The sequence below is a fragment of the Nannospalax galili genome, unplaced genomic scaffold (assembly GCF_000622305.1).
Source record: "Nannospalax galili isolate Female #2095 unplaced genomic scaffold, S.galili_v1.0 scaffold346, whole genome shotgun sequence".
In the NCBI taxonomy this organism is placed as follows: Eukaryota; Metazoa; Chordata; class Mammalia; order Rodentia; family Spalacidae; genus Nannospalax; species Nannospalax galili.
This window is the reverse complement of record NW_008357637.1, coordinates 6067510-6078288: the sequence shown is the minus strand read 5'-3', so window position 1 is coordinate 6078288 and position 10779 is coordinate 6067510. Positions and strand designations below refer to the sequence as shown.

Sequence of the window (10779 nt, the reverse complement as noted above, 5' to 3'; positions counted from 1 at the left end):
GGGGGTGCGGGCGTTGCCTCTTTGCTGGTCCACTCCTGCGGGCCCAAATGTATACCAGTCCGAGTGGGACTCCAGGTCTGGGAGCTGCTCTGTGGGCTATGCAAGCTCCATTAACATTTCAAAAGGCAACCCCTCAAAGCTGAGAGGAAGAGCAGAGACTTATAAACTAAGAAGTTGTTTCTGTTTAAGTTACTTTTCAAAGTAGTGGGGCTATGTTTAAGAAGACTTTGGGATTTCCTTCAGGAAACATGCTTCTTGGCTTTCCTTTGGGGAGGGAGTAAAGGCAGAGTGATATTTGGTCTGAAGCTGGCTGAGTAACCAGAACTTCTAGGGAGAAGAAAAAATATATATATATAATAATCTCCATAATATCTATATAGTTGAATATTGTGAAAATATATACTTTTTCCCCTCCCAAGGACAAGGTTCAATGTATGCTCAGATTTGGGATTTAGGAAAGAAGCTTAGTAGCCTTCCAGTTTGCCTAAGGATAGTGGCTCTTTTCAAATGCTATATCCAAAGACTGCTGTCCATGTTAGGGGGGGAAGAAGGGTAGTTAGAGTCCAAAAGGTTAAGGGTTTAGAGGTCAGTCCTCCCGGCTGAAATACAGCTAATCGAATAGAAAATTTGTCCTCTGGATGAACCTGATTCTGTAATTTAGCCGAACTTCAGTAAAATACCTTTTCAGCTTCTCAACGTGAGGGCGTCAGAAAAAAGACATCTTGACTATGTATGAACTCTGTGCTTTTTGTCATAGAAACAATGATGCAAATAATGCAGGAATATCCATCTTTAATATCCCGACGTGGCGATATTCAAGTATTGCCATGTGCAAGTCTGAGAGCCAGGCTTACCCCAAGGAGGAACAAAGAGCTATCCCCAGGGTCTACTACAAAAGACCAAGGCTTAGAAGATACTTTAGAGAAACAGTTTCAGCTTAGGGACTCCAGATGAATACCTGCCCTCAGCTCTCAGGAGACACAGAACTAAAGAAGAGAACTTTCCTTCCTCTACTTAAATATGACCCCTGAAGTCTTCTAAAGTGGTCTGAAGTACTGAAAGAATAACTTCAATATGGATCTTAGAATTGTTTATCCCCCCCCCCTTCTTACTTTTTGGTAGCTGCAATCAGGAATTTCTTTTTGTAGCCCAAAGCTTTGGGGTTTGAACTTTCAATGACTTGTTTAATTTGAGTACAGAAACTCGAGTCATTACCTTTGACTCTTTTCTCTCTTATCCTTAAGGGTCAGCATTTTAGGAAAATGAGCTTTGAACTCTTTCAAGGCATGGAATAAGGGAACAAACAAACAAACAAAAAAACCCCAAACTAAGCATCTCTTCTGCTGCTTGAAAGAGATTGCTTTCAAGTCACCATTTTCAAGGCAAAGAAGTGGGCCTGAAAACTTTTAGACTTTTGCAATTTCTGCTTCTAATTAATGTCTTGAGAAAAAATTCCTTTAAAAAAATTAAAACTCCAAAGGAAACCCTAAGATCAACTTATATGGATTTCTAGATTTCACTAGTCCCTTTCTTAAAATGAGACTTCCTCACTTTCTCTCTATCGCCCCTCCCCCATACAGGCCATACAGAGTCCTGTAAAACACTGCTATGTGGGGTACTTTGGGGCATTTGGAATCTAGTTGGAACAGAAAATTCAGTCATTATCTGACAACGCAGAGAATATAGGTTTTGTTTTCTTTCCCCAGAGAAAAATGCTGGACCATTTGTTCCCCTTACACACACACACTCCTCTTTCTTTCAACCACCCAGAACTGCTTGTAAGCACAGTGCTGAAACGTGGGAACACATTTTTAAGAACTCAACTTTTAGTGGATGCTTGGCTTTTCTCTTGAAGGGTTAAGGGCCTCCTTACACATATTTCCAGGGAGGGGAAGGGGGAGGAGTTCAAAATATGGATAGAGCCTGAAGTGAGTCCACACATCTTTGATTCAGCTCCCTGAAGCTCAATCCTTTGGCATGCAGATATCAGTTATTTTCTGTGCCCCATTTCCCCAACAAATAAATATTTAAGCAAATACAACCTAAACATAAAATAACCCGTTTCCATTTCCTTCTTGGATTTATTTCTTTGGGCATGGGGCCACTGGGAGCAAAACATTTCTTTTTATCACACTAGACATTCTATAGACAACCCAGAAAGTTCTGAGATTCTGGCTCAGCTCTCTTGCTCCCACTGAAAACACCTAGCACTGGGTGACTGGCCTTCTGCCTTAACTCCCCCACAGTTACTAAGCCACACAGCTCCCTGGAGGGGTGGTGTGGGGGAGATGGTAGAGATTCACACTGAGATAAAGCATCCAACCTTCATTTGCAAATTCGAAATCCAACAGCAAAGATTTTCATGAGTTTAATGACTCACCAAGGTTTTATGTTCTCAGTAGCTCCTGTCATAACAGTAATATACTTAAAGATTCCCACCCTCCCTCCCACCCCATCCCCACTCTAGGGAGGGGGCTGCCCTCAGGCAGGATGCTAACCTAGTCTGAGGTCGGCTTGCTGGTCCCAGGTCCACCCCCACAGTACCTTAGAGCCCAATGAGGTGACAGCAGGCCCTGCCTGCCCCCGCAGCTTCTGGCTCAGCCTGGAGTACAGGGAGGAATGGGCCCAGGGTCCCCACTTCTATAAGGCCGTCAGGTCTGTATGGTGGTCCTTGGCCATTGGCTGCAAATGTTGGCCTGGGGCAGCTGAGGAGGAGCAGGAGGAAGAGGAAGAGGATGACGATGATCTGCCCTTGGTGTTGGGCAGCTTGTGGTCTTTTTTCCACTTCATCCTCCGATTCTGGAACCAGATCTTGATCTGGCGCTCAGACAGACACAGGGTGTGAGCGATTTCAATCCGACGGCGCCTGGTCAGATACCTGTTAAAATGAAATTCCTTTTCCAGTTCTAGGACTTGCTGTCGGGTGTAGGCCGTCCGGGAACGCTTGGGCTCCCCACCGGTGTAGTTGGGGTTCACTAGGAGACAAAATAGACAGCCAGGTCAGAGCCAGGCCACTAGTTAGGCCCCTTGCTTGCCTCTGCCCTCACTTCCTGGCTCATCCAGCTGCCGGCGGCCCTCCCCGCGCAGTCCAAGCTACACGCTTCCTCCCTCCCACCCTCTCCCTGAGTGCACACTCCCAACCACCCCCTTCTGTGCACCTACTCCCCCAGACTCACAGCGGCTGGATCTCCAAATGTATGCCCTTCTTCCTGGCCCACCAACAGCTCGGGATCCCAAGCATGTTGGAAATGCCCTTCTCTGGCACTGCTTTCCCTCCCGGGTGGAAATGGTGTCCTCCCCCACTCCACCCCCATCCCCACCCCCTTTTGCGCCCACAGCCAAGCAGCCAGCCACATGGTCCCGGCCTGCTCCCTCAGCTATAAAAATTTATGGAGAGAGTAATTACAGCACCCAAGAAGAAGCTTCACAAGCCCCCACCCTCTTGCGTACCCTCAGGGGGGCCCAGGCCAAGAGATGCGGATGGGGGGGGTGCTGATCGAGCTGCACCCACACCTTACCCGAATTCACGTGCACCTTCTTCATCCAGGGGTAAACCACAGCGGGCTGCTTGAGTGCCGTCCCAGGGGGTGGCTGCTTGGGGCCGCTGGGCTGGCTGCAGGCCCGGGCGCCAGGCAGGGGCGCAGGCGGGGGCGCTGGGCACGGCTCTCCAGGGGCACCGTAGTGACTGCCAGGGCCGCTCGGCTCCTGTCCGTGGCCCCGCGCAGGAAGCGCTGAGCCAGGTCCGGGACCACCACCTCCGAAGGGTTGCTCACTGAAGTCCGGCCGTGGGTAGAGCCCCGGGGGCTGGAAGTCGGTGCCCTGAGCCCCGCTACTGTAGTAGTCGGCACCCTGCTCGCCTAGGTAGCCACTCTGCAAATATTCCTCGCACGGAGGAAATTTGGGGTCCACATACTTGGAGTTCACCATATACGAACTCATGGCCATTAATTTCAGAAGGTAGAAAATACTAATTTTTCTCGTGTTGTCTTTTTTTCTCCTTCCATTGGGCCCTCCTACTTGCTGTCAACTGAATAAAGTTGGGCGGCCATGTGACCAGGCCAGCCAATAGGAAGGGAGCAAGTTTATCACCCGGTTGGTGAGCATCTCATAATTTTCACAAATTAAACTAAATAACATACGTGTAATCAAGTGACTTGCCATGCCACATTTGAGAGTCCTTGACAATTGTTAATATAGCTCCGATCCCTAGCACCCCTATTCCCAGCAGGTAATGTCAGCTTTTGTCTGCCACTGACTTTTGCTAACCTCCCATGCTCTCCCCGCTCACCACCTTCTGAAGCAGCCCCTAAAGTGGGCAGAGCTTAAGGGAGAGTGAATCTTCCTATTGGGGTGCAAAGTGTAAGGAAGGATGAGTGGGCAAGGTGGCCTCTGAGTTGGGCAGAGTGCCTTAGGCAGGCAGGCTGCCCAGCCAGCTGGCTGGGCCTGGGACTCTGCCATACAAAGACCTGTGGCGGCTTTGTCCTTATCAGGGTCACCCAAAAGTTACCAGAATCTGGCCGGCCTGAATTAAGTTAGGCAATGAGTAACAACTGTGCTTTTCTGCCAGTGCGCAGGCTGGGGTATTCCCATCTGAAACTGGGTCTTGCTGATATAGCAAGAGGCCCTCAATGGCCCAGGCTCTGGTAGCTGAGGGTTGGGTCTGGTGAATGGTGAGGAGAACTTAACCTTGTCCAAATGTACCCCAAAGGTCTCCAATGACCCTCTTTTTAGCTTATTTTCATCTCACACAAGGGCTTTAAAACTAGGTGAGCCCCCATTTGGGTATTTTTGCATTCAGGCTCCTACAGGGCAGAGCTACAGCTGAAGCTAGCTGGCCTTTCACCTCACTCCCCAGTATCCTTTTAGGTACCCCTTTGGCCCTACATTCAGGCGAGGGATCAAGGTTTCTTTTTAAGTTACATCACCCATTGGAGCCTCTATTTACAAAGGTAAGGAACATTTCTAGGAAAAGGCTGCACAGTGTTACCAAGCAAAGTCCATCCTCCTGTAGTCCAAGGTAATGAAACAGAAAGAGGTGGCCAGCCCGGCACCGGCTGCCACTAGTCTCCGCCTCTGTCTCTGGCTATGTCGGAGAAATGTGAAGTTTTTGCATCGACCATATATTCCCCTAGAATCGAATCTGTGACTACATGGGTACCACACAAATTCGGTTCTACAGGGTATATATAGACAACGTTATAACCTTCAGGTCCTACCCAGGGCAGATACCCAGATGCTGCCAGCCCTGGTGTCTTCATTCCAGCTACCGAAAGCTTCCCGAAGTCTGGATTTCGGAGACAGTTCAGGTAGCCTGGAGGCTTTGGTAACAATTTTGAGCCATGAGTTCCCTCATTCTTTTGCCAGGACTGGGGTTACTGAGCAGATGAGCGGCCAGGACCTTCTTAAGAAAGAAAAGAAGGGGGAAAAACTCACCCCAGAGATGGCAGCTTTATTAACCCCCTCTCAGAATCCAAATTCCTCCTCCTCCATCAAATGGTATTTGCCAGAAAGAGGCAAAGGCCCTCAGCCACAGGGGGAAAAAGAGAAGTGAAGAGGGAATATCCTTTGCCAATTCTTAAGCCAGATTGGTGGTCACAGCTAGTTTTCCCAGAAGTTGAGCATTTACCTTCCTGGGCCCTCAGCCCGGCTGTACCTGTACTCTCTCGGATCCGCTGCCCACTGCTGCTGCTGCTGCTGCTGCTGCTGCTGCTGCTGCTGCTGCTGCTGCTGTGGCTGCTGCTGCGGCTGCAGACCCTGAGGCAGGGGCTGCTCACAGGCACAGAGCAGCCCTGGGCTGAGCCAGGCGAGCTAATGGTGAAGGGCAGGGCAAGGGGTCATTAGAAATCATTTACAAACATATCACAAAGTTTCATTATTTTTGCTTTGCCGACAGCAGCACATAAGAGTACAAAAGTTCACGAATTTCACCCGCCCCAGCGCCTCCGTGTTGGCCGGGGCTTGCCCCTCAATTCAGGGCATCAAGAGCACAGATGCACTCTGGGGCTGTCTTGATTTCAGGGGCAGAGGGATACCCTGACTTGAGTGGAGCTTTTGGATGCCTGATAACTGGCTGAAGATGACCACATTTTAAAATATTGTTTTGATCCTTTCCTCCATAATTAAAAAAAAAATCACTTTCGATCTTCAGGCCTTGGTCTGATGAGATAAGGCAGGGTGACTTCCTGCACCAAATCTGGAAAAATTGGCTGCTCATTTTTACTCTGCTTTGCTCTTACATGACTCCCCCCACCCCAACCCACCCTCCATTTTTCAGTTCCACTGTTTTTGACTAATTTTAGTTCAAAAGGATTTCCTGGGTGCCAGTTCTAACAAGGGTTCTAAGGTTCCTGAATCTGTTTAAGAAGACTCCCCAATTTGCCTAATGCCAAGCACTTTACCTACCTGCCTTCCTGAGGACTCTGGGCCTACCTAGGCTTTATCCAGACAAATTGGGGAAACATGATGGGCTGGGTGGGGACCAGGATGAGTATACACATTTTCATATTGGTTAGACATTGTGACCTGCATTTCACCTTATTGCTCGACTTGTTCAGACAGGTCAAAGCCAACAAGTTATTGATGAACAAAAGCGTTAAATATTCACCTCCCGCTCAACTGCCCATACAAGCTCTTTTGATCTCTCCGGCTTTTTGTGCTGTGTGCAGCTACAAGGCACCAAATGTGGATTTGCAAGCAAGCAACCTCTGCAGAGATAAGCATCCAGGGCCGGGGGTGGGGGTGGGGGCCCAAGACCAAGGGGGCCTGGGGACCCTAGATTTTCCAACCTAGAGCCCAGAGCCCAGAGCCAGGTTCACTTGTACAGGCCTGGCTCATAGAGGGAATTGCCAGCTGGGTGGATTTCATCTTCTCTTGGTGAGCAGTCTCACCACTGTCAAAGCATAGAAATCTGGCCCTGAGCCTAGTCTCAACTTCTTTGACCATGAAGAGAAGACATCTCACAAGACAGGGAAGATGCCTGGTTCCTGTGGTCCATGCATATCCATCTTCCAATAAAACAAAAAGACCTCGGATTTGCAGCAAGGGAGAAGATGAGCCCCTGTATGTTTGACTTTTCCTCTACTACCACCAACTTAATGAGAAGGTCCTCCTGAAGATGTCACCAGCCTCCTCAGAAATATACCTGTATTTCAAAGCACAGGAAGCCCAGCCCAGATTCAAACTTCAGAGCTAAAGAAAGCAGTAAAACATAGGGGGTGGAGGTTAACTGAAAAAGTGCGTTACTGGGAATATGCTCTAGAAGGACTCTCTCTCTCTCTCTCTCTCTCTCTCTCTCTCTCTCCCCACCCCCCCTTTGTGAAGGACACCAGGGAGCAGAAATTCTTGAACTGCATTTAAGGAGAAGCAGTGGCGAAAGAGGAAGTCGATCTGATTATTCAGCTTGTATCCCAAACCCCGAAATTCACACTGATGGAGCTGGGCCCTGGGCTGGGGGAAGGGACCAGGGACTGGAAAATAATGTCCACATAAACTCAGGATTTGCAGTCCTTCTGGAAGCAAGCCAGTTCAACACACCCGAGGCTATCAAGGGTTATGTATTTGTTTTTGTGATAAATCAATTTAAAACAAAAAAAAAATGCCAAAGGAGAAGGTTGGGTTAGATTGGGCAGGATTTGATCTGTGCTGGGCTGCAGAGGGGACTGCATTGCCTCGGTGTTTACTATGTCAGTTCTAGCGGTTGGGGATGCTCGCCCAATTCGTTGATAGGGCGGGCTACTAATTAGTTGCAAGGTCTTAGGAGAAGCAGAGCTGCACCTGTGCGAGCTTCTCGTGGCTGGGAAAGTCAGGACTGTCCCGTGAGTCCCAAAGGAGAAAAGGGCGAGTCTCCGCTGTGCAGTTCCCTGTGCAGGTGACTGTGAACTAGGCCCCAGAAAAGCTTCCTTGAGACTCAACCCGGAGCCTCCACCTCCCAAAGCGAACTCTCCTCTGGGCTGATTCAGCCTGGGGAGGCAAGGCCCTCTGCCATCCTCCCAGCCCGCTAGGGCAACCCTTCGCCCACCACCTCCCAGCTTTGGTACCGCCTTTTCGCCTTTTCGTAATTCGGAAGAAACGGGAAGGTACTTACAGCGGCTCTCCCTCCTGCTCCAGAACCTGTTGCAATGAAAACAGAGGTGGGGGGGTTGTCACTTAAAATTCCACAGGATAATAAAGCAGAAGTAGATAACACACAGAAAAATGACAAAGCCCAGATACTCCACCAATATCTAGAACTCCCTGCTTCGGATGATCACCTTCAGGAACTGCGCAAAGTTCTCGGACAGCATCTTCAAAGACAGACCCACAGAGCCGAAGAGTTTGTCCTCATCACCTCTCCAACTCCATTCTCTCCTGGGCAAAACCGTACTAGTTATTTGGCCTGACTCAGATTGTCTGAGGCAGGGTTTCCCCCTTGGGGAAATGGGACGCAAAATCAAAGAAAATGGGCCTTTGTGTATTTCCTCCTGCGTCCGGGGCTGGGAAAGGAACCGCCATTCTCTCTGTCCTGGACCCCAACCAACCTCTCATCTGCTCCCTCTGGGAACAGTTCAGTCTTCTTTTTCGGTTCCAGGTTGGCTTCAAATCCAAGCCCCCCCCCCACCACCACGCCTAAAAAAAAAAAAAAAAAAAAAAACTGCCTCTTCCTCAATAATGGGCAGGAATGCTTTCCCTCTTCTCCAATTCAAAAGTCTTTACTTTATGTGGGGAAATGGGGACCCAAAGGATAACCAGGAGGGGAAATCGGTGGGTTTAAAGGTAAATGCCAGTACTCTAAACTAGTATCTATTTCTATGAGTCTGACATTAATTTTTCAACATTCCTGAAAGAGAATCCCCAAACTTATCTTACAGAGCAGTGGCCCCCTAGGCATTGGTGTCCACCTTCAAGTTTTGAGTCTTGTGGAACAGTAATCTGCTCTGAGAAATCTCAGGAGCAACATCATCTCCAGAATCATCCCCTCTTCCTCCCCATCCCAAACTAGGATTGTTTTATTCCACTTCTGAAGCTCTGTCACAGGGAGGAGAGAGGAAGTCCTTTTTGTGAGATAGAAGCCCTCCATTCCTAACTTTCCACATATACAAAAGAGAAGAAAGCCAAGGTCCCCAATCTAGGTTTATGCTAAAATTAGTATTAACTTTAATCAGATTTCTTCAGACAGAAAAGGTAGGGCAGAACTCCCCCACCTCTGGAGTTGTGGAAAAAGTAGTAAGTGACTTACAGTTTTCCTTTTCTAATGGGCAGGGGAGCTGGGAGAACTGTCTCTTCCTGAGCCGGGAGGGCGCTGGCTGGAGCCTCTCACTTTCCTATCGCTGCTCCAGGAACCTAGCATCTGCACTTGTATGCTCTTAACCTAATTTATGGTGGGAATTATATTTTGGCTTGTCAACTCTCAAGCCATAAAACAAAGTTTATTGGAATCACGTGCTTGTAAATAGCCACTCAGGTCCCTTCTCTGCAGAACCATAAATAACCTTTGGCTTTAAACTTTTATTCACTAAATAAAGGTTCACTGCAACTGTTCCCTCTGATTTAAATAGTTCCAAATATCCAGAATGCAAGGGAGGTCATATTCGTATCAATACCCCAAGCTTTTCAAATAGCATCTTTTCAGAGAAGGCTGTTTAAATTGGGGGATAGTGCTATTTGGAAAAAGCTGGTTGGTGGGCATGTCTTATGATTCTTTGGCTGCATTCGCTGTGAGTACCATCACCTCCTTTATTTCAATCATTTTCTAGCATTAGCTGTGGAAAATAGGAATGCCAAAGGCCATTTCTTACTTGCTTTCTTACATTTTCACAGAATTTGGGAATTATATGATATTTTGTTCAAGTTTCATTAGAGAAAGAGTGGTTAGGGAGAGGCTGGGTGGCCTTGGGGGTGGGGTGGCAGCTGGAATTAACACTTGGCTTCCTCTGTATTGTTGTGGATGGGCTTGGTGAAAGTTGAAGATAGCCACTTGCCTAGGGGTTTTTATAATTTGCTTAGATCTGAAAGAGAAGCCTTTGCAAGTGACCAAACTGCTTAAAATAGCAAGACTTGGGGTTTGGTGATGTGAGAAAATAGAGAATAGCCCCCATTGGACTCTGGCAACTGAGGCTCTAAAGAAGGTTATAAAACAATAAAACGGCCATGGTGTGAAGGAGCCAGGGTGTGAGGAAGCAAACAAGGCTCTCAAGAAACCCAAGACCAGGAAGTCAGATGTGCACAGTCCCGTGGTGAGCCCAATCACTCAGTTCAAGGCTCATGAGTCCCTGAGGGCCCAAATCTGAGTGGGATCCTAAGTTCTCCTCAAACTGCTGCCCCCACAGTATCAAGAGTCTAAGAGAGAAGGAAGGAGTGCAGGACTGACCCTTTCTATCCTGCTGAGCAAGCAAGGAAAAGGGCTGGGCACTCTACAGGAGAGTGTGGCCATCTCTGCCAGTGGGAGTGGGGGGGGTGGGAGTAGAGGGGGTGGAGAAAATTCTCCCAGCTCCCATTAAGAGGGTCAAATAAGAAGAAGACTGACCCCCAGCACAAACCACTTGAAAGGCTGTGGTTGTTTTTTACAGTTCTGATAAAATAATGGATGTGCTGCATAGATTTGTAGAACACACACACACACACACACACACACACACACAGTTTCTAAATCAAATCCTGTTACAACAGATCCCATCAGAAAGTCCTATCAAGCCCATAAGGAGATTTCTCTGTACAAAGATCTCTTTGCATTCAAATTTCCACCCATTCTACATGAACTTCCAAGCCCATTTCCTGATTTGACTCTCATTAACCAGAAAACAA

The 10779-nt window shown here is 48.1% G+C and overlaps 2 protein-coding genes across 3 annotated transcripts in view; both read right to left on the bottom strand.

Annotated features, from left to right (window-relative positions):
• Hoxd3 (homeobox D3) overlaps positions 1-2661 on the bottom strand; it is a 24777-nt gene extending 22116 nt beyond the window's left edge. Inside the window, exon 1 of the mRNA XM_029557301.1 lies at positions 2545-2661. The gene's annotated coding sequence lies outside the window, so the exon portion shown is untranslated. The remainder of the gene's footprint in view (positions 1-2544) is intronic.
• The window catches only part of Hoxd4 (homeobox D4), a 17669-nt gene extending 12564 nt beyond the window's left edge, over positions 1-5105 (bottom strand). The window contains exons 1-2 of one of the 2 annotated variants that reach the window (XR_003847340.1): positions 3519-5105; positions 2545-2975 (exon numbers count right to left, since the gene is read on the bottom strand). Coding sequence is in view for 1 of the 2 variants with exons in the window: in XM_008855314.3 (XP_008853536.1) it covers positions 2641-2975; positions 3519-3945 (762 nt within the window). In the remaining variant the exon portion in view is untranslated. Of the gene's footprint in view, positions 1-6; positions 2976-3518 lie in introns of those variants that run through there. The other variant, XM_008855314.3, reaches the window with a different exon arrangement.
• Positions 5106-10779: the final 5674 nt, after the last annotated feature.